This window comes from Pungitius pungitius, chromosome 14 (assembly GCF_949316345.1).
Source record: "Pungitius pungitius chromosome 14, fPunPun2.1, whole genome shotgun sequence".
Classification (NCBI taxonomy): domain Eukaryota; kingdom Metazoa; phylum Chordata; class Actinopteri; order Perciformes; family Gasterosteidae; genus Pungitius; species Pungitius pungitius.
The window spans coordinates 15,489,165-15,510,752 of record NC_084913.1 but is presented as its reverse complement, the minus strand read 5'-3'; the positions used below and the strand labels follow the sequence as shown (position 1 = coordinate 15,510,752).

The 21,588-nt window shown below is 40.0% G+C and overlaps 3 protein-coding genes across 5 annotated transcripts; 1 reads left to right on the top strand and 2 right to left on the bottom strand.

The window, feature by feature from the left end:
- The first annotated feature begins 5,254 nt into the window (after window positions 1–5,254).
- On the top strand, window positions 5,255–7,856 carry pth2 (parathyroid hormone 2). The gene is made up of 4 exons (XM_037487301.2): window positions 5,255–5,543; window positions 6,320–6,424; window positions 6,711–6,884; window positions 7,657–7,856. Exons 2-4 carry the CDS (start codon window positions 6,321–6,323, stop codon window positions 7,832–7,834), a joined length of 456 nt encoding a protein of 151 aa, XP_037343198.2. The 5' UTR covers window positions 5,255–5,543; window position 6,320; the 3' UTR covers window positions 7,835–7,856.
- An 830-nt stretch (window positions 7,857–8,686) lies between these two features.
- Window positions 8,687–13,796, bottom strand: tedc1 (tubulin epsilon and delta complex 1). 2 transcript variants are annotated; one of them, XM_037487295.2, is made up of 8 exons: window positions 13,486–13,792; window positions 13,016–13,100; window positions 12,413–12,642; window positions 12,205–12,342; window positions 11,817–11,888; window positions 11,340–11,426; window positions 10,658–10,801; window positions 8,687–9,074 (listed from the first exon to the last, which is right to left on the bottom strand). In XM_037487295.2, exons 1-8 carry the CDS (start codon window positions 13,627–13,629, stop codon window positions 8,703–8,705), a joined length of 1,272 nt encoding a protein of 423 aa, XP_037343192.2. In that variant the 5' UTR covers window positions 13,630–13,792; the 3' UTR covers window positions 8,687–8,702. The 2 variants fall into 2 exon arrangements, with proteins under 2 accessions (XP_037343192.2, XP_037343194.2); XM_037487297.2 differs by lacking the exon at window positions 10,658–10,801 and having other exon boundaries at window positions 13,486–13,796.
- Window positions 13,797–14,137: 341 nt separating this feature from the next.
- On the bottom strand, window positions 14,138–18,149 carry dnal1 (dynein, axonemal, light chain 1). Of its 2 annotated transcripts, none has more exons than XM_037487300.2 (8): window positions 18,006–18,149; window positions 17,485–17,523; window positions 17,231–17,340; window positions 16,054–16,109; window positions 15,899–15,954; window positions 15,674–15,800; window positions 15,211–15,351; window positions 14,138–14,920 (listed from the first exon to the last, which is right to left on the bottom strand). In XM_037487300.2, the coding sequence occupies exons 1-8, from the start codon at window positions 18,147–18,149 to the stop codon at window positions 14,871–14,873; spliced, it is 723 nt and encodes a 240-aa protein (XP_037343197.1). In that variant the 3' UTR covers window positions 14,138–14,870. The 2 variants fall into 2 exon arrangements, with proteins under 2 accessions (XP_037343197.1, XP_037343196.2); XM_037487299.2 differs by having other exon boundaries at window positions 17,485–17,526; window positions 18,006–18,118.
- Window positions 18,150–21,588: the final 3,439 nt, after the last annotated feature.

Sequence of the window (21,588 nt, the reverse complement as noted above, 5' to 3'; positions counted from 1 at the left end):
TGTTAGTTCCTGGTCCCCGTCTCGTCTGTGTCTTTCCTCCCCTCTGCTTTTTGCATGGGACTCACAACAACTGCCTGCTGCTGGCTTCCGTTTCCTCTACGTCGGCTCAACTCTTTTTTTTTTGCTCTGCGTGCATCTCCGCAACTCTAAATGACATAATAATCCCAACACAGCGAATATATAAGGAAATTTGTTGCCAACTGTTTTAATAATCAATTTGTTGTTGCAGCCCTATAGGCTACTCAAAGACACTTTACAGTATAACCAGCGCATTTAGCACATAAACACAGATACAGCAATAAAAAAACAAATTAAACAATCATATTAAAAGCAATTAAAACGTTCCAAGAAAGTAGATATATTTAAATCCCTTCCGCATTGAGTCGTTCCGCGATTGTCTGCCAGGCTTTTTCTCTGTTTAATTAAAGCTGCCGTATTCCTTTTTTTGCATATTGCATATTTAAGCAATAAGGTACAAGAGGCTGTACTTTATCGCCCAATAATGTAACGGTTCGAGGGCTTTGTTAGGCAACCCTCAAACAGCTACATTATTGAAGATAAAGTACTGCCTCAAGTATCTTATTGCTTTTATGATACGGTTACGTGAAATTATAAAAAGTAAGTAAATAGCTGCCTTTCAGCACAAAACATTGTGTATAGCATTTTAGTAGTGTAGAAAAAAATAGTCCCCATATGTGCATGTAAACAGCATTGGGTCCCGCACCGTTCATTCACATCACTCATGACGTCCACATTTATTGTCCGGTTGTGAAAGCTTGCATTGCCTCACAACGATCATTTGTGGGATTTCCAGATTGCCACACTAATTGTCGCAGAAAATCTAACCTGTTACTTTGAGTGCGCAGTGAAATGGAAGGCTGGGTCAATGTGAACAGGTACTGTACAGTATCGCTCGATATAAGACGGGTAGATGAAATCCAGCGTTCTGATTGGTTGAGAGCGAGTCACGAGGGGGGCATTATTCAGCGATAATGTAAAGTTGCTGTTCACACTAACAAGAGTTAGTGTGTCTTTGTAAACATCTGAACGTTAGTGTGTCCTTGTGTACATCTACATGTTAGTGTCTTTGTGGGCATCTAATTGTTAGTGTCTCATTGTGAACAAGTATTTGTTAGTGTCTTAGATCTAAATGTTAGTGTCTTTGTGTACATCTACATGTTAGTGTGTCTTTGTAAACATCTGATCGTTAGTGTGTATTTGTGTACATCTAAATGTTAGTGTGCCTTTGTGTACATCTAAATTTTATAGTGTTTTTGTGTACATCTAAATGTTAGTGTGTCTTTGTGTACATTTAATTGACATCAGGACTGCAGAGAGCCTCTACATCTTCCGTCGAAAACTCAAGACACACCTTTTTAGACTCTACCTTGACTAAAACACTAGCAAACCGTAGCACTAACAAATGGTAGCACTTAAATTGTACTTATAATGGCATTTTTCTATAACATGTTTTGAAACTGCTTATTTGATGAAAATTGTACTTTCTTGTTACTTGTTCTTCTGAGTTTGTATCTCTATGTGGAAATGCACTTATTGTAAGTCGCTTTGGATAAAAGCGTCAGCTAAATGACATGTAATGTAATTGTAAGTATTCATCTGTCGATTATTTGTTCGATTAATCGATGAATCGGATAAAAAAATAAAAACATTAATTTCCAACCCTTTATTGAAAAATAGAACTGACAATGCAAAACATTTAGAAACTGCACAAACAGATTGCTCCTTGAACATCCCTAAGTAAGCAAATAAAATGGACTAACACAAAAAACACACATCGCATGATGTATACTTTACAGCTGCCAAATTAAATAGATTAGGCACAAAAAATATTTAGATTAGATTTTTCCAACATGTTTCGGTTTACGGTGCTGAATCATCGCCGTGGTGCTCCTGTGCCAGGCCATGTCGCTTTTGCATATCTTACAATCAGACTCCCGAATTTCAAAGCCCCTCCCGAAAATCTCCCGGACCGACCTTTCTCTCGACTTCCACCCGGACAACAATATTGCTGCACCACCCGTCACTGGGCGCGCCGTTTCAGACCGAACAATAATAAAGGTTACACCTTGAAGTCAAGCGCGGCGATTAGAACGGAAAAAGATGAGACAGGCGCTGCAAAGAAAAGCGCCAGCACCCCCCCCCCCCTCCCATACCTGGGAGGATTTAGGTCGCATTGGTTTCTCTTCCTCCGCATGTTTCACAGTATTACGGGTCTCAACGCTCTGCTGGGCGGAGCTGTTTTTCTTCTCTGTTCGCGAGCGCTCAACTTTTTTTTTTCTCAGCTCTGCGCGGCGCGCTCAACTTTTTTTTAATACTCAAACGTAATAGTCGCGCGACACAACGAATCGATAATGAAATTCGTTGCCAACGCTTTTAATAATCGATTTTAATCGATTTCATCGATTCGTTGTTGCAGCCCTAGTTTAGACATTACAATCAAAAAAACTTAATCGTAGAAATATTACTTTTAAAGGAAAAAAACAGTTTTTTGAGCGAAAATGGCCTTACCTCTTACGCCATGTATCTCTTCTTTGGAGGATGAGTAAAATGGATGGCTTTCCAAAAAGATGTGGTCACATGACCTATTTCTTCTAAGGTTTTCCATAAACAGGGGGTGGATCTACTTCCCCCCTGGCACAAATCACCCCACTCTCCCCTACATGTCTAGAATATGGAAATTACACACCTAATGCGAAAGCAAATTTTTCGCGCGAGTAGATTCCATGCAAAGTGTAATTCACACAACAAATAAAGAGCACAAATAGAGGTTATTTATTTCTATGGTGGATAGTGGAAACGATAACTGTCTCTATGGAAAAAAGCCAATTCAACAAACAATATCTATTAAACTCTCATTCATTTCTTAAAACAGCTGGGCAGTGTAGCCTATGGCACTGCATTTGATGGTTGCTGTTTCAGCCACAGATTATTGTATACAGTGTTGGTCAAGGATACTTTCAAAACGTATTCCGTAAATGTAATCTGTAACGTATTCCGATACATTAACTAATCTGAGTATTGTATTAAGTCTAACACATTTTTGATTTTGTCTAAATCTAACCGCAGGTTAAAGCCAACACGAGCTCGTTTTAGCTAACATTAGCAAGCATGTCCAACAGGGCTAATCAGTCTTTGGGGCAATTAAATCATTAGCAGCTACTGATCACGCAAATGTTGGGTCTTCTAAGAAGACCATCCATCCATTTAATTTGTATTCTAAATACATAACGCCGGTACATATATTTCGTTATTCCCAAACACTGGGCGAGACACTCAACCAGACATTGCTCTTAAAGCTGTGGCTTCGCTGTGCGAATGATGTGACTGTTACTGATGGGCAGGTGGCTCTGTGTGTGTGTGTGTGTGTGTGTGTGTGTGTGTGTGTGTATAAATGGATGAACATTAGCATCAACATTAGTTTGAAGCAGTGGTCAGAAGATTGGAAACGCGCTACACAACAGTCCATTCACAGTACACAATTTAGCATTCTGTATGGTCTCACTGTGTCAGCTGATTTATTATAAAGTAATCATGATGATGTCGGGATTCAAAGGGTCTATTTTTAGAGGGAGATATATATGTGACTGCCTCAGCCCCTAACCTGAAGTAGTACATGCTGATTAGGTATACGCATACATGCTGACGTCGGGTCTGTCATGAAGCTTCACTCGAGATCTCCCCAGGTTTTGATTTAATGCCATTTCCCACTGAGAAGTCGGTTCGATTGGAGTTGACCCTGTTTCTGATGAGAATACGGGTGGTGTGAGTTGCCACTGCTTTGTGCGTGTGTGCCGCTTGTTATCTTCTGTAACATCCGTGTGTTGCACAGCCATTGTTAAAGGCAGCTGCTTCCTGTCTGCAGGTCATTATTTCCAGCCGGGGCCATAATGAGGTACTTAAATGGCAGCAGACTTCCTCACTGCCGACAAACCTCAGTTTCTCCACCACCTCTTGTCTTGTTTCCATCTCAGTATTTGATTTTTTACCAAAGAAAAAGAAAGTATCAAATACACACATACGAAGGGACAGATCCCGTTATTTTTCCATCACTTTCTCTGAAGCTTATGTTTGCACTACTGATACTGATATACTAACAAGGTGTCTATGTACAGCAGTGATGGCCAACTCTAAACCACTAAAGAAAGTGTCAACAGACTCTTGAAAAGCTGTTGATGCTTTATTTTATGTGTGATTTGTCCAGGAAATGAGAGCTGTGCACGACAAGCCTACTTCAGAGTACCACATCTATGGAAGCTTTTGGTCCACAGATGTTTTCACCAAGGTTTTCTCAGAGAAAATGGTACGCTGAGATATGTTATATTGAAACAAGGGACTCGTTGTTGTGTCTAATAGATGCAGTGAATACATTTGTAGAATGACCTTCAAGTCTCTAACCGTAACAATGAAACAGATAATTCCTTCATCTCAAACTGGTTGGGACGATATGGCAATCCCTCCAAAAACATGTCCAGCCAATGGCCCTAGTTTAGATCAGTATGCTGTTCTTTTACTTCACAGTGGGACACAATATATTAGTTAAAAGGTGCACAATTTGAAATTCAATACTGTAACGGCCAAATTATGGCAAAATACCCCCCAAAAAGCATTTTTGTGCGCATGTTTAAGTGCAAATCCCCCCTCAGTACTGAGCTTAAACCCATAAACTGCTAGAAGCAAAACACTGTAGTGTGCACAAACTCTTTCATCTCAAGAAGTCTCTTAAACTAGCATCAATGCCAAAACACATGTAATGTAATGTATGCTGAGAGGTTTGGCAAATCAGGTAGTGGTTGCCAACATATGAGTCCGTCAAATCAGTTATTGCAGGTTGAATTGAATATATTCCATTATGGACATCAGCCGAGATCATTTTCCTATGCACACAAAAATATCATGTTTTCTTCTTAGAGGATTGTAACATCTTAGTCATAGAGAGAATAATCCAATTCACACAAAACAACAAGCACTATAATGATATTCAGTAATAAGATGGTGAGCTCTCCATAACAGCACCATGACTAGGAGTATGTGAAACATTAAAATAACAAGCTAACAGCACTTCCACTGGGGCTGTCCTCTTGCACACTAAACTCAAAGTTTGTCTGATCTGGTGAAACGTGTGTACGCTTACGTATATGTGTGGGTGGGTTAGGAGGATGGGGGTTTAAAACACTCCAGTCCAGGGTATATAAGTATGTACTACCAGAAACCGTAGACCTGTGTGCGGCACAAACAGAAGCAACCAGCCGACCAAACTTACAAAAGACAGCAGAACCGTTTTGACCAAATGTCTATCGATGACGGGAGGAGAATGAAGCGCTAGAGAGGAAGCGGCCACCAGCAGAACGTACCTAAGTGAACATACCGTTGGCTTTTCTGTCTGTGCATTGGTTGGTTTCTCTGGAGCATATCTGGGTTTGGGCGAGGCCTGACTTTAACCTCTGAAGTTCAGCGCTGAGACGCTCCTTGCTGGTGCCAACTTTTAACAGACAGACAAAACCAACACGTTCACCTGAGAGCAGGTAAGAAATCAGATGGACTACTAAAAACTTTTAACAAATGCCATTCCATGCAGCTCATTTTAAACTGTGTTGTGTGTTAGGGTATTTTATTTCACCAACAAGAGGCTGGAAAAATTGTTTCTTGGAATTTCATTCCGGCTGAGCACATGGTGACCTTAAAGACAAAAGTGTACTTTTGTGGATTTTGTTACTGTGTCTGTATTGGAGTGTTTAAAATTCAACAACCTGACAGTTATAACCGATATACATTGTTAACATGAATGAAAAAATGCACTTGTATGCTGGGGCGCACACATGCACGGTTGGAAATGGTTCTTTATAGCAGCACCCGTGATTCAATCCGGGTGATTCAATCCTTTCTGCCTCATGTAGGATCGTGTAATTCTTTGGAACCAGCAGCTTCCACGTATTTCAGTACATTTTTGTTATTGATTTAAAAGTCATTGAATAGAGCTCTAGGTGGATCACAATTGAATGATGTCATATTTGAAACCTATTTTATCTTTTGTCAGATTTGCATTATATTATTAGTTTTTGGGGCACTAGAAAAAACCTTTTAATTGAATAAGCAGCAAAGCGGTCCCCTTGGATTGTGAAACATTCCATTGTTATTTATTTTCACTGTAAAAAAAACCTGCTGATATGAGGGTGATCATGATCAAAATAAAGTTTTTGTTTTCAATGTTTTTTTTAATGTTAATCTGGTTGAAAATTGTAAATACACAAATCAGTTAATATGTCATTTTTAAGGGAGCATTTTCCCCCTCTTTTTTTAGGATGTCTGAGCTGCCTGCTTTCCATCGTTTGTCCTTCCTGTTGCTTTGTATTCTGGCTCTGACCGTGGTGACATCTGGCTTCCCTCAGACTCGACCCCCTCTTAGGTGGGCAATCACTCAATCTCATTTACTGTCATATTTACATGTATCATTTAGCCACTGCTTCCATCATAAGCGACTTACAATAAGTGCATTTCAGGAAACAGCATATTATAAGTGTTAATAGCACAGTGGTTTGTTTGCAGTGAATACGTAAAATACTACCTGGAGTCGTAGATACCTAAATTAGTTTTTTCCTGAAAATGTGAATACTTATTTTGATATTCCTACATACGATAGCATCAGACATTTTTCTCATGGAATAATACAAGGAAATACGATCTGATTCCAGAAGCCTCGATGACGCAGAGGAATCTAACCGAGACGAATGGGAGGTGCTCTTTCCCTCCATTTCTCTGGGTGATTGGATTATTCAAATGATGTCAGCGCCCAGCGTTGGAGCTGACAGCAATGCCAGACTGATGAGGGAGGCGTGGCTGTTTGCCCTGGCCAGCGCAGAAGCGAGGTAACTGCACAGTAAGGCAAAACGTGGTAAAACGCATTTGATTTCAACTCAAAGACAAGCGCCGATGTACGAATGCAACCGGCTCAAAGTTGTCCTCTATCGCACATTACACAATCTTGCCGAAAAGCGCATTAAATTGCATTTAAACACATTTCACCCAAGAAAACTATATATATGCAAGCATTAGTATGACCTCATGTCACCTTTTCAAAATCCAATCAAACTCACCAATGTACGCTGGTCATTACGTTAGCCGTTAGAGGGAAAAACACACCTCTAACTCTTTATGTGTAAGTTTGGCAGCACTTTTCCTGAGTTTCCTTTGATTGTGCCGACGTCTGGTACAAGACCGAACTCTAATTTCCCGCTCTCCTCCATGTAGACAATATTTTCATTCAAAAGAGCCGTTATACGAGAAGGTCGATGCCACTTTGTGTGCAGTTCAAGCCAGAAGATGGTTAGCTTAGCGTAGACTGGAAAAAGAGCTTGTAAAGCTCACCAATTCAACAGTATATAAGGAGTGCACGTAGTGAGCATTTAAGGCTGAGATCAGTTTTCCGATTTAAACCCATATCCTCTCATTTAATTGCGCTGTTAAAAAGTCGTTAGCACACTTTATACGTTACAGAAGAAATTACTTTGCATTTTGCTAACAAGGTGAAAAGGCAAATAAGATGAGACAAAACTCAGTAATATATATAGTGTTGGAGACTTTTATACCTGGAGTGTTTGCTAGTCTCTGATCTGCGTCCTTTGGTCTGTGATTCTCTAGCAGGGAGAGGGCGTGGCCTGCTGAATGGTCATCTCATGGCGCCGGCACGGTGAAGAGGAACATGGTTGTGGCTGACGACGCTGCCTTCAGAGAGAAGAGTAAACTCCTCACCTCCATGGAGAGACAGAAGTGGCTGAACTCCTACATGCAGAAACTACTGGTGGTTAAGTCTTCATGATTTACTCTCCATAGCCCTGAAAATATCCACCTCTCTGAACTGGCAAAAAGCTTTTTGAAGTCTCTGGGGTTGTTGCTCAGTCCACCAACTTATGAGACAAGAAAATATTGCAGACATCAACGCCATTAACACCTGATAAATCAATTGTCTACCTTCTCAACATTGTATTCAGACTTTTTGTAGCACATTCAATACCATATGATGTTGATGATTTGGTGTTATTCAATTTGATGAATAAAGAGATACACATTATGTTTTCAATGACTAGCTTGTGTTTGGCACTGGATTCAATATTATTTTATTTCTGTACATTTAAAACAAATTTAGATTTAAATAAATGTGCAAATCATAAAATAGTGAGATCAGAATGGGGTTAGCCTAGCTCAGCTTTAAGTCTTAAAAAAGGGGGCAAACGTTGGTCTAAAGTTCAGAAATCTTACTAGTACTGTCTTATTATTTATACTTTTCCGACAATTTGAGGGTTTTGCAGGAATTTTCTTCACTTTGGACAGAGAAAGGATAACTGTTAAACCTGCCTCCTGTCTTGATGCTAAGCTATCAGCTAATCATGTCCTAACTTACTTAATCACAAACGTTTCCCAAAATGTTTTATAGAATTGAATTCACATAATTCTATATTATATAGCTGTGATGTTTGTGATGAGCACATTTAATTGTATTCCCATTTGATTCATTGATTGTAAAACCCTTTGTCCCTTTGTATTTTTTTTTTAAAGATTCAAGTTATAATTTTCAGCTACAACAAATTCAAGACGTCTTTCTTAGTGAAAGAACAAAATATTTGCATTCCATCCCAATGTCAATAAATCCTTGGCAAAGTTTAAAACCTGAAAATCCAGGTTTGTGTTTATTTCTGAATCAATAAATCAGCAGATTGAGGATTAAAACATGTCTGAGGTGGTATCAACACCAGTTTGTCCAGCCTGCCAATCATCTCCTGCAGCTGCATCCTATTGGCCTGTCTCTGCTTGTCCCTCCTCTCCAGCAGCAGGCCCTCTGTCTGAAGAAGCAGCTGGACAGCCTCCCACGCTGGGAGCTCGTCCAGAGTCTGGGCTCCACCGCGGGTTCCCTCTGCTGTGTGGCCGCTGTGTTTGACTGGCCTCCCGGTCTGGAGCCTGGCTCGGTAGGCGTGGGGGAGAGAGGGCAGAGGAAGGCAAGAGGTATTCGAGCCACACTGCAACCTCTCTCCTATGTCCTCCGCATCCCCTCTGCCTCTCCTCTGCATCAGAAAATAGGAATATACAGGACTCAAATATCATTACAAAACAGCAATGACATATATATGCACGCACACGCACACACACACACACACACACACACACACACACACACACACACACACACACACACACACACACACACACACACACACACACACACACACACACACACAGCAAACTCTGGATTTTATTTCAAGACCAGTCAAGACCACAACTGTGCATTTTTGGATTTACTTGTTAATATCATTACTGTGATTTTGCGTAAAACTTATTGCTTCGAGTACAACCAATAATGTGACTCATTTATCATTTTAAATTGTCGTGGCCATTAACGGCTGTCAGCCCTCCCGCTCACACACACCCCCACGAAAGAGCATGTGAGTGACAGGAGATCAAGAGGCCGTGCGAAGATGTCAGCCAACTCCTGTCATAAAATTTGGTTACCTGAACCACCAGAACACAGTTCTTGTGCACAAATAAAATGAAAAAAACACAGTGCAACTTGTAAATTTAGCAAGGAATGCTGGGACCACGTCAAACTTCTACCGGCATGTTGAGAGAAAACATAAAGAAAGGTAAGCTAAGTGTAAGTGAGATTTAGTGAGTACTAGCTAAAAACAGTTAACCACGTGTGTATGCTTCAGGAGACAGGTTTACCAGTTATTTCTACCCTAGATAGGCGCGCAAGCATATTATCAACTTTGTGTGAGAGTGAGGAGTCAGAACATGCATCTTATTCCTACGTTACGTTTTTTGTTGTGATAAAAATGACGAGACGGGTGACGTAAAGCTAAGTAGCTAATGTGCATATATAGTTGTGTTACATAAACGATTCATGCTGCGATCCCTCTCTTGGATGAGAGAACTAGAGTGGAGACAGAGTAACATTAATGTTCCACTTCAGTGAAGTTACACATTAAATATGCTTTGCCTGGCTATAAGCATACATCACATACTTTAAGAGTGCTAATTATGGGGTTGAATACACAAATATATAACTTTATGTAGTTAAACACTAGAGCTTATGTATGTTAGTTGGAAGCTACTCTCCGGGTTGCTCAATCACTCAGATTTTCTCACACTGTGTCTTAGATGGGTGTTTAGAAAAAAAACACATTTGTCCCTTTCATCCCTTTATCTTTATTCACATTAAAGGCGATCGTTATTTCAGAGTTATGCTAAGAAAATTGACTGGTCTGGCCATATTGTACCATGTCAATCATTGTTGTGTAACTATTTGAAAAAAGATTTTGGTTGCCTTAATGCCTTGCTGTAGATGATCCACACATTTTGTTCGAAAGTTTTGATATTTTTACTTTCTGTACATCTTACACCATTATTTAAGATTTGATATAATTGTTCACCAGATATCTTACAGATACGTACACCTTGAATTTTAGGTTCCTGGAGTACAAGGCAGGTCAACACACAGATGTCACGCAGCCATGTATTGCATCTTTTGTCATTCAGTACAATGTTAAAGATTTTTCCTGAAGCACTCCTTAAGTTCAGTCACATTCCACATTCCATATAAGATAAATGAAAGAACTTGTGTGTGTGTGTGTGTGTGTGTGTTGCACACCTGCCCTGTAGGCTGCCTCATTAGCATTTCATCCAACTTCCCTAGCCCCCGGTTTCCGTGGTGACACATCCCTGCGCTGCCACTGGATGCATCATGTGTATGCTTCTCGACAGGATCCGTCAGATGGTTATCCAACACACTGTCCTACACCCAAACAATATGGCAACTTAAAACAAATACATAATTCTTCTGCAACAGCAAACTTGATAGCAAATCAAAGAATGTCCACCTAATCTTTTTTTTTCTTATATAAAGAGTTATAAGAAATCCTCGTAGACAGCTCTGTTCCCCCCAACATTGGACTGATTTGTCAGTGACTATCAGCTCACTTATCAATGCTTTTGAGGATGAACATTTTTTTGCATGTTGACATGGGGACTCAATCAATAAACCGTGATGTCCATAAGACAACTTGGACAACTCCATTTGTTTTTACTGTCTCTCTAGCATGAAATACACTTTGGTGCCGATTGGATGTTCAAGTGCTCAAAAACAATGTTTCATCTGGATTATGCCTATTACCATTATTCTATTTCCTCACTTGGAGGAGAAAGGCGCTGGATCATTAGTTTGTGTTTTTGATCTCAGGAACCAAAGATGCGTGTTGATGCCATGTGTGACAAAGAAATCAATTTGTTGGAAATCACTGGTGGGTTGAATGGAGCTGTTGTTTCTCACTCACCATCCAAGTCCAGAACACTTTCTCCACCCGTTTCCAGTTCAGATATGCTTCTAGGAGGTGACAGAGCTGCTGCACACGCACACACTCCTGTAACACACACTCGTCACATTATAGTTTTACGCCCTTAAGCATGTTATGATAAAAAACTTTAACACTGCATTTTATGAGATTAGAAAATTACACAAATAACTACACAAAGGTGTAACCACAGAGCAACTTTTCTCACTAATTGAACTGTTTAATGTTGAATTCTTACACCAAGTAAGATATTGAGTCCAACTTTACTAGCATGATATGGCCAAAAGCTTGGTAACAAAGTGTCAAACAATAAAGAACATGACAAAACAAACATTATTTGTGGACAGACAGTAAGATGTGTTAAACACATGGTTACAAAAACTAGTTTAGTTATGTAACTAACTATATTACAGGGAAAGTTATTTGTATTCCCTTTAATTAACATCAGCTTACACTTACCTCCCTCAGCGTAGTTGACCTTTGATCGGAGGACGAGGAGGATACAGAAGTGGGAATGCTGGCAAATAAAACCTGAGAAAAATATACATTTTAATAGAAATCATATCAAAAACCTATTTCAGTTACTTAAACAGAGAATCTAAAAACATTTCCTGATTTTAAAAGCAGAACAACACTTGACAATAGCCAAAGGGCATATATATGTATATGCCTATTCGGTCTTTTGGTATGTTTGCATCAATGAGGAGAAAAGGTCTTGGCTCTGGTTTGTCATGTTCACGCTTCATGCACAAAAGGCTTGATTTGCTTAACTTTAAGCAAACTCCCCGGCTGATAAATACAGAATGGCAGCATGTGCCAAAGCTGGAAATCACAGGATTTTCCTCACAGCATGGAGCAAGCGAGTTCTCTCCTCTTGCATGGAGAGCAGGGTCCTTCCTTGGTATCTCAGGCGACCAATGAGCCAGTGAAGTCTCCTCAGGGACCCACAGTCTGATGAGAGCATGTTGTTGAGCTGAGGGTTCATCTGACAGAGAGATATTAAGTCATACAAATATACCATTACAGAATTGGGTTTAACGTGGTGGCATACTTACAGGTGAAGGTGTGAGCAGTGTCTTGTCCAGCTTCTGCACTCGCCGGGTGAGCAGCTCCTCCAGCTTTCCTGTAGAGAGCAGCCAGCCCAGCGCCAGGAGAAGGTCTCTACTGGAGAGTCTACCTCCTTCCTCCCCTCCCCCTCCTTCTCCTCTCTCCCAGCTTCCACACATCCAGTCCGCATGGTAGCCAGTCTGCCAGAGGCCTACTGCCACCAGCTTCCTGTTCTGTGCTAAACACAAACAGAGAAGAGAAACTCAGTCACTCTGCTAGTCTGCTTAAAATGATGCCCTCCCCATCAGGAGATTTCAGTCGGTTTGGTCGAGTTACCTGCCAAGAGCGGCACAGAATGTTTATTTTGTTCAATTCGGGGCTGCAAAGAGCTAGCAGTGGAGTTAAATGTGTTTATAAACTAAGTGGGTACATGTTCATACAGGCGGTGAGCAGAAGTCACAAAATAACGTTTTTAGAAGCACACAGAACTGCCTTTACATTGGAATGTGTGCACATATTAAACACGCAAACACAGGTTTTGTCTGACAGGGTGTTTTCAAATCATAGTGGGAGAAAATAAGTAAAGCCCTGAAAAAATAGCAGTCAGTTACCTCCGTCTGTTTGTGCACCAGCCTCTAACGAAACAAGGCCTGATGTCAGAAGGATATCGGCGAGGAGCTGCCAGAACTGGTCTTCCTGAGAAACAATAGGAAGAGATGGGAAGTCAAATACGTGACAAATAGTACATGGTCTGTTAGGAAAAGTGCTGCCACTGAAAAACCATAACATGGTCCAGGACTCTGCTTCTTTGATTGTTGTTTAACTGGTATCGTTGCCACATGGTATACAATGTTCTGCTCCTGCAGAGGTACAATTGCAATAGATGTATATAAATTATCATTCATTTTACCAGAACACTTGTTTCATAGCCTAATCTAAAGCCTGATCTATTCTACTCATTGCTAAATAAAGTTAAAATCAGGTAAATAAAGTTGTCGAGGATTGATAATACATGTACCTTACCGCAAAAAAAAATACAGTTACATTTCACCCTGGGAGGGACAACAGGAAATGAACGTACCACCTCGGGTCCACCGCCGAATTTTGCTCGTCTGAAGTTCTCCGGTGGGGGGATACGATCCAAGCCGCTGGCCGCTAGCAGTGTACACAGAGCTCTGATTACCTGCTTCACCTCCACGGCCACAGCAGCTTTACTCCGCTGCATCTCGGCCTCAATGCAGACATACCCTCGCAGGTTCTATTCCCTCACCTGGGCCACTTTTATTTTCTGATTTTCAGTAAACATTTTCTCGAGAAACTTCTCCCAGCTTCGACGTTGAGCTGTTGATATTTGGCGCACAAAGCAATAGCTTCCGGGTCCGAGGACCGTTGCCATGGAGGCGAATGGAAGACATTTTGAGTGACATCTAGGTTGGCCAATTATAAATGAGACTCAGAAAGCGGTAGACTGGACTAATTTTTCATTGGTGCTCAGAGAAAGCATGTGTTTCGAGTGCTGCAACAGGTGCCACTTCATGAGTACAGTCCACATGGGGTAACTCATCGAAACGATCCGTCCAAATCACGTGACTATAATAAGTTACATGTTGATATAATTACAACAAAAACTTGTTGGGATATATTAGTCCAAGTAGCTACTAAATGATTTTATACTAGGCTACATTTTTCTGAAATTTACCAAGATTTATATCACATAATAATCTTCAACTAAGTATACTTTAATAGCATTTATTTGAAATTATTAAAACATACATCCAAAATGAGATGACAACTGCAAAATACAGTATACAAATTGTAAAAAAATGAAAATGGAACACCTGAAACAAAGTGCCAAACACAACTTGTGCGTGCAAGTTAGCACTCTCTGCAATGTTGGCTCCACAATCCTGCCTAAAGGCCGTTGAAATGTGGATGGTGGGGCCCCTTTCTCAAGCTTCAATTGACATTAAAATCCTATATGGTCATTTCTTCATTGAGGTAGGACAGTGTTTTGGCCCATAAATAGTATTCGGCTCATCCGGTATTACCATTGATAAGTTCTCCTCAAAACTCAATTTTGGTCCCCAGGCCACAAGCCCTCAAAGTGGCAATCGCTAAGATTTCTGTCCGGGTGAAATTAGATTTTCTATTTAGTTGGTCAACTTTTGTGTGTTTAGAAAAAAATAGATTATAGCATTTTTTCCAGTAATGAAACCCCAGTAACTGTAAATAATATGAATATTATGACACTCCTTCACATGTAAATCTTTGAGATTGCCACTTTAATTATTAACCTTTTAAAACTTTTAGCGTTCTAAAAAACATAAACTCTGTATTTGTTGGTTAACTTGTGCTCTTCTATCCTTAATAAAGTGAACACTGTTGTAAAAAAATTATATAAAAAGAAAAGCACCAGGACCAACCATACAAAACTTTTTAAAAAAGGGTTTCAGATAGTCATGCTCCTCAGCTCTCTCCATCTGCTTCATCCACTTCCTGTTTGATGATTGGGGTTCCTGGAAGCCACAGGAAAAGAAAACTAGGCTATAACGTGTCTTGTAGCTGACAATGTAAAATGTACTTATTGTTTTTATTTTATTTGTTCTCCTTTTTTCATTAACAAGTATGTAATGGGAAAAAAATAATTTTCTATTACATAAATCATGTATTCAAAGCAAAGTAAATATTAATTTATTGTTATGTTAAGTGAAATAAATACACATTAAATTAATATTTACTTTGCTTTGAATGAATTGATTTAAATAAATTTCCATTCTAAAACAGGCTCTTGCTGAAACAACCTTACCATCTAGTTTCCGTAGGTTAGGTAGTCTTTTAGAGGCTTCATCCATCCAGGTTCCCTGGGCCGACTGCTTCTCCTCCAGAGGGTTTCCAACAAACACCAGGTCTGCCAGGCACGGCAAGTTGGCCAGCCTCGAAAACTCCCCTATACCACACAGACATTACCACATGTATCAAATGACAGTAAGCACACAGGATTGATACACCAACCGACCATCAGCAGTGTACCTTTATAAATAGTCATTTTAAAGAGACCATTGCTAAAAAGTGTGAAAGCCGTATTGCAAGAGTTTAGATTGAAACATTTAGGCCTTTGCCCCACCAAGACAGACTGTGGAAGGAATATAGACCGCTATTAAAAATCACTGCCCACATAGTTATCCACTTCGATTAAACACAATTATCTTAGGCAGGAAGAACAGGTCACTTTAAAGCCTCATGTTGATGTGTTAATAAAGGTAGCTCACCCCATTCTTTGACCAGGTTGTTGGACATGTAGAGGACTCGGAGTTTCTTCATAGATTCAATTCCCTTTAGTGTCTCAATCAAGTTATAGGAGATCCACAACTCTTCTAATGTGCCTGCCACTACCTCCTGCGGACAAGTACACACACATACACACAACTGATGCAAAATAATAAAATGCCGTAATAAAACACTGCTAAATCTGTTGCATACACTATGTAACGTACCAGCCCATTGAATGACTTAATATTATTCCTTCCTAATGACAATATCTTCAAGTTATCTGGAAGAACAATACACAACAACACATTACAAACACACATTTCCATACGTGAAGAGGGTGTATTGGTTATTTTGTGTATTTTCTGCAGTCAAGACTCACTCAGGCCATTGAGATTGGCTATTTTTCCAATGCAGTTTGTGGACATAGAGAGCTTCCTGTGGAGGATAAAGCATAAAACATATTAGGTATTTCAGGATTCTTTTCAGGATGCTTTTTGAACCCAACCCTTTGCAACCTCAGCATTTAGATTCTCTCCAAACAGCTCTGAACATGGCGATGTTGAACTACGGCAATCGTGCTGACGGAGCAAACAATGCCAACCGGAGGGGGGGCTATCGGCGTAGCCAGCGTGCGGCAGCAGTGCAGAGCGCACAGCCCTGAACCCACCTGTGCACTAAAAGCACCAGCGCAAGGCCAAACCATGTTGACAAATTGAGGAGAAGCTCATGCAGGGGATTCTCCGTTGAGGTAGACTTTACTCTTCAATATCTTCACATAGGTAATAATTGTTTGTGCCTGTTATAATGCTCTGAATGTTGTACATTGCTTCTTCAATGTAACTAAGAAGCTCAGTCGTAGTTGTACTTTTCATTAATTGACATAATTATTCTGCTTACTACTCCCATTATATTAATAATTTCAGTCATTAAAATCACACAGTTTATTCACATTGACTGGTAATGAAAATCTGCAGTTTAAACCCTGGATATAATATAGTAATGCAGAAATTAGCTTCATTAACTATATGTGTATTCATGTAAGTTACTAAAGAGCAGAGAGGGTTATACCAGCCATCCATTTTTACAGATTAAAGCTGTATTTTCCTAAACTCGAAAAAATAAATCCAAATAGTAATCAGGAGGATTCTTGACAGACATGAGAAATGCCCAGTTTATACTTTTGAAATAATACAACTTTTTTCAAACACAAGGTTAATAACAGGTAATAACAGTAAGAGACATACAATGAACTATGGCATGTTAGAAGGTTCCCACTGAAGATTGTGCTCAGACTAGTCTAGTCTAAATTAGTAGTTTCACCAAGTACTTTAGAGCTTTATGGGTAATCAAAGGGTACGTGGTACGTGTCTGTAAGAAAACGTATATTATAATATCTATATATTATTTTCAGTGACCAATAAATAAATGTACACAGCTGTGGCTTTCAAACACATGCAGATACATTAAAAAAGGCCTTGATGAGTTTGACAAGGTAGCAATCGAAAAAAAAGAAAAAAAACACAACCTATTACATGTTTCCTTGTAACAGGACTCACTCGCAGTTGGTGAGTATTGACAGGGAGGCATCCATCTTCTCTATAGGAGGAACCTGACCATACAGTTTGATGGCTTTGCTCTCACTCACTTTCTCCCCTGACTTCTCCTCCTGCATACAAACACACATATAGCATCAAATATGAAACCTTCGTGCAACTACTTTCAGCCATGAATTTTACACACGGGTGTGAACACAAATACATAATCAGGTTTCAAAATATTGCATAATATTCCGCCCTTGTATTTCACTCACCAATTTGGTAAGGGCTTCCTTTACAGTCGTTGCCTTGGCCTGCTGGCATTAGATGGAATTTAATTAGACAGAGACAAGTTAGATTCTAGTGTGACGATAAAACAGCACACGGACTGTGCAAAGCTAAATTAAGCTCACACGCTTTAAATATAAACTGTTTTTATTCACATTTGAATTTGAGAGGGTGGGGGCTAAGACACTTGATTCTGCAATGAGGCCGGACCATTCCAACTATTCGCTCTAGTCTTAGTCCTCTCAAACTAGCAGGAAGAAAAACCAGTCAAATTGTCATTTAGAGCAGGCATGATGTCCGCCAGCTAATTAACGTTAGCTATCCAATTTAGCTAATTAAAGGTAACTAGCCCATATTAGCAAACACATCGAAAAGATCCCACGTAATATAAATACATATTGGCTTCAGAAAGGAAAATGCGGCACGTTCGGAGTGGTTAAAGTCGTGACACGTCGCTTAAAAACGCGAAATAGTTCCCAACAAAATCAACGACGGCACGAATACTCACCATGTTGATGGTTGACGTCGTTCCTCTGGTTGCTATGGTACTGACGGGTAGCCTACAAACTGCGCATGCGCCATTCGCAGCGTAACTGTGACAGGGTTTGACCCAGTTAAATGCAGATGAACGCGACAACTGTTGGCTCCCCATGTCATTACGACTGTGGATAGTGTAGTGTAAGTGACTGTATTTGCTGTGACAGATTCGTCAACCATTATTACAAGGTTTATTATACGCATATATCCCTGCAAGCCTTTTCGTCTTAAAAGCAAAAGAAAGGACTCAGATGTTGACCATGACTGTCGGCGAACTGGAAACGGCTCTTGATTTCCGCCTGTAACAACGTGAAGAGAGTATGGTCCATCTGTACAAAGAGGAATCTGTGCTGTGCGTATGCTCGTTTGCAGCTCACAGCCCTGTTTACTGCTTCACAGTAGCGCCCTCCAGTGACACAGCTTTAGTATTGCATCCAATTATGTTCCCGGAGCTCGGTGTGCCCACCTTGGTCAACGCTTCAGATTTCATCCTGTTATTCGTACAGTAATGGGAAGGTGGAAATTCAATAGATAACTATTGAATGCCGTAATTGACCAATCTGAATAAAGTGTTCAACAAAGTTGTCTTGTGTTTGGGACTTAAAGGTGTAGAGTATTTTTGTATGCCAAGATAAAGTCAATATCACACTCCCTTGAAAAAGACCCAACAGGATTTGCAATTATTGCAAAAAAAACACCTGTGTACAAACGTACGATACTTACACATTTTTTTCAGTAAGATAATCTCCACAAACGAGCACCACTTCTATGATTTTTGAAGGGTGAATGCAATTGGCAGAAGTAAAAAGCCAACGTTAGGCTATAAAGGAACCCACACCATGGTCACATAGGCCCAAGTAAACACAAGGAGGCTGTGAAGGATGACTAGTGTTATAGTGAAGATCTTTTACACAGTTAATAGAAAACTTCTGTCTGTGCTGGTTTTGTTACAAGTGTCCTCAATATTCTTAAAAGTTGAAAGAAATCCATTTCTAATTAGCAAAGCCATACGCTAGCTTGAGTGTGTTGACTTTTTCAGCTTCCAAAGAGGTCAGGTCAGAAAAAGCTTCGAACCACTAATGAAGAATAACAGTTTGAACCCGACTCCTATTCGCTCTTATTTTAAATTTTATCACTGGGGTCTGTTTACATTCAAATGTACATGGCATTCAAATTGTTTAAGTTGCTTCAATGCTGTTTTGCTGACATTTCTCTCACCTAATAGCACATTTGGAAAGAGAACAGCGAATATCATATTCAAGTAACCCATCAAATGTATATTTAGGATAACCTTGAAGAGATGTAGTAGGAAAAACTGCAATAATGTCACGTCATAATCAGAAGGGGGCTTAGACAAAACCAGACAAGACTGTCAGTACCATTTGTACAATAAGATGTGTGACTGTGTGTGACGTGTCAACTGAGAGAGGATGTCCGACCACTCGGAGTCTCATGATGGTCAGATGTATGTCTCGGGATAAAGAACATGACAGTCCTGATATCTTTGTGCAAGCCCAAAACCGCCCCGTTAAGATGCCTTATCCCAGTGTTGCTTCTGGAAAATAAAACCTCTGTGTAGCCTTAATGCACGACTTGTATGTTTGTTTATGTTTGTTTCCTGCTAAAATATACTGTTTAATGATTTTCTGTCCCCACCACTTTACTAAAGGTGGTCTAAAGAACATTAAAAGAGAAAACCAGCATCCACTTGTTCACCCTGCTGCAGTCTCTAAAGAAATACAGAAGTATCAGCTGTCTAACCAGCACATTTAAAACATCTTTTGTCCCCTGGCTGTGAGACTCCTAAACTCCTCCACAATCCATATACAATACAGTCGTTTTTTGTCGTTATTTGTTTTCTTTCCTATGTAACTAATTGGGAGTACAATCCACACATATAATTAATACAACTATAAAATAATAAAATGAAAACCTTAATGTTAAATATCAAGTGAGTGCTCAGGTTCGTGTCTGTGTGTGTGTGTGCGCGTGAGTGTGTGTGTGTGTGTCTGGAATGGGCGTGGTCTTGAAGAGGCCGGCACTACAAAGAAAGGTTGGAAGTAAAGTTCTTCTTTCAAACCAAGAAAAACAACTTTGGCAAAGTGGAATGCACCGATGCTCTGCCAGCACACAGAAAGGTGACTGCCAAACCAAGAGGATATAGCATCCGTTTACCAACTGGCAGTGTGATGACAGAAAATAGAGTGTTTCACGTCTTACTCCCACAATGTGAAAAAGTAAATCAGTTTCGGACACTAGTGGACTGATTAAACAGACCTTTGAGGGTCACCCAGCTGTTACGTTGTGGTGACCAATGGTTGTTCAGTCTTTGTGAAGTCATCACGAGGTACTCAAAGTAAAGAATGTTTGCTAGAGTCTAAGCGATTATGGACAATAACACGGGAACAGAAAATAATATGCTGCAGAATCTGCTTAGGTGAGGGCATCTTGGACTGCAATGAATTATGCAACATCAGAATGTTCTATGGTTTGATACAACAAGTTTGCTTGGGTGGCTCGTGTAAGTCTTCCTCCAGCAAAATGTGCAGTCTTTTTAATTGTGACCCAAATATACAATTGAACCACTTACAAAGTGCATCTCAAATCCATTCATTAATAGCTTATTAACATTTAAGCCGCTTAACTTTTCCGCCCAAAAAGCCAAGAGGGTAATTAGGCTGACTAGAGGGAGTATGTGAGCTCACCAGACCAGAACATTGGTGACCCAGGAGGACACGTGCATGAACCAGAGACAAGCTGGACCTATGAATGGACCACCGGGGGCTTTTTGGCCAACCAGAGAGTCATTCAGAGACAATCACAGGAAGTCTCAGGCAAATCACATAGAAGAACTTACTTGATACTTACTTGATAGAACTTACTTACTTGGTACTTGGTGGAAGTCGCATAACTTGTTGATAAAATTAAAATGGAATTTAATGTTGGACTTGGTTTGTTCTTCAAATTAAAGCTGAATAATACTTTATTATTAGAGTTATTCAGTCTATTCTGTAATGACATCTTCTTGTGTTTTAAGGGCAGACCCAGATCTTAAAGTGTTGGTAGTCGGAGTAGTCAACATCCAGAGGTGCAGCAGCCTACATAACACATGACAATGTGGATCATTTTCCTAAAGATTATTGCTAGAATTGATTCGCTAAGCAGTTATTTTCCAAAATGTTGGCTATGGGACAAAGTGAGCCATGGCCTATGGAGTAAATTAAGCCAGTGGTTCAACATACCCCCCTAATATAAGACTCGGAAGTGCCGTTATTTGCTCTTTTCTCAATGAAGAAGTGCTTCATTAGCTCTGATTGAGATGATGCCATTGAATACCTAGGGTGCAGTCACGTATATTGGGACATTTGTAATTTTATCTTCCTGTTTGATGCTGACATTCCCATGTGTGAGGTCACCTACGTTATGTCATGCGACTTTAGTTAAATGCACCCCTAACTTTACCATAGCCTTATCAAGCAAAAACAATCCATATGCTGTCCCAATATACGTGAATACGTTAACATTTTAGGAGCTGCCATTATCGTCTAGAAAAA

Coding starts and splice junctions, on each gene's coding strand:
- tedc1 (XM_037487295.2), bottom strand. CDS start 13,629: ATGCAGCGGAGTAAAGCTGCTGTGGCCGTGGAGGTGAAGCAGGTAATC. Junction 11,889..12,204: donor GAACTCGCTTGCTCCATGCT/GTGAGGAAAATC, acceptor TATTTTTCTCAG/GTTTTATTTGCCAGCATTCC. Junction 9,075..10,657: donor TGAGGCAGCCTACAGGGCAG/GTGTGCAACACA, acceptor TTTCTGATGCAG/AGGAGAGGCAGAGGGGATGC.
- dnal1 (XM_037487300.2), bottom strand. CDS start 18,149: ATGGGGAGCCAACAGTTGTCGCGTTCATCTGCATTTAACTGGGTCAAA. Junction 16,110..17,230: donor TCAATACTCACCAACTGCGA/GTGAGTCCTGTT, acceptor TATCCTCCACAG/GAAGCTCTCTATGTCCACAA. Junction 15,352..15,673: donor CAACCTGGTCAAAGAATGGG/GTGAGCTACCTT, acceptor TGTGTGGTATAG/GGGAGTTTTCGAGGCTGGCC.
- pth2 (XM_037487301.2), top strand. CDS start 6,321: ATGTCTGAGCTGCCTGCTTTCCATCGTTTGTCCTTCCTGTTGCTTTGT. Junction 6,425..6,710: donor CAGACTCGACCCCCTCTTAG/GTGGGCAATCAC, acceptor ATCTGATTCCAG/AAGCCTCGATGACGCAGAGG. Junction 6,885..7,656: donor CTGGCCAGCGCAGAAGCGAG/GTAACTGCACAG, acceptor GTGATTCTCTAG/CAGGGAGAGGGCGTGGCCTG.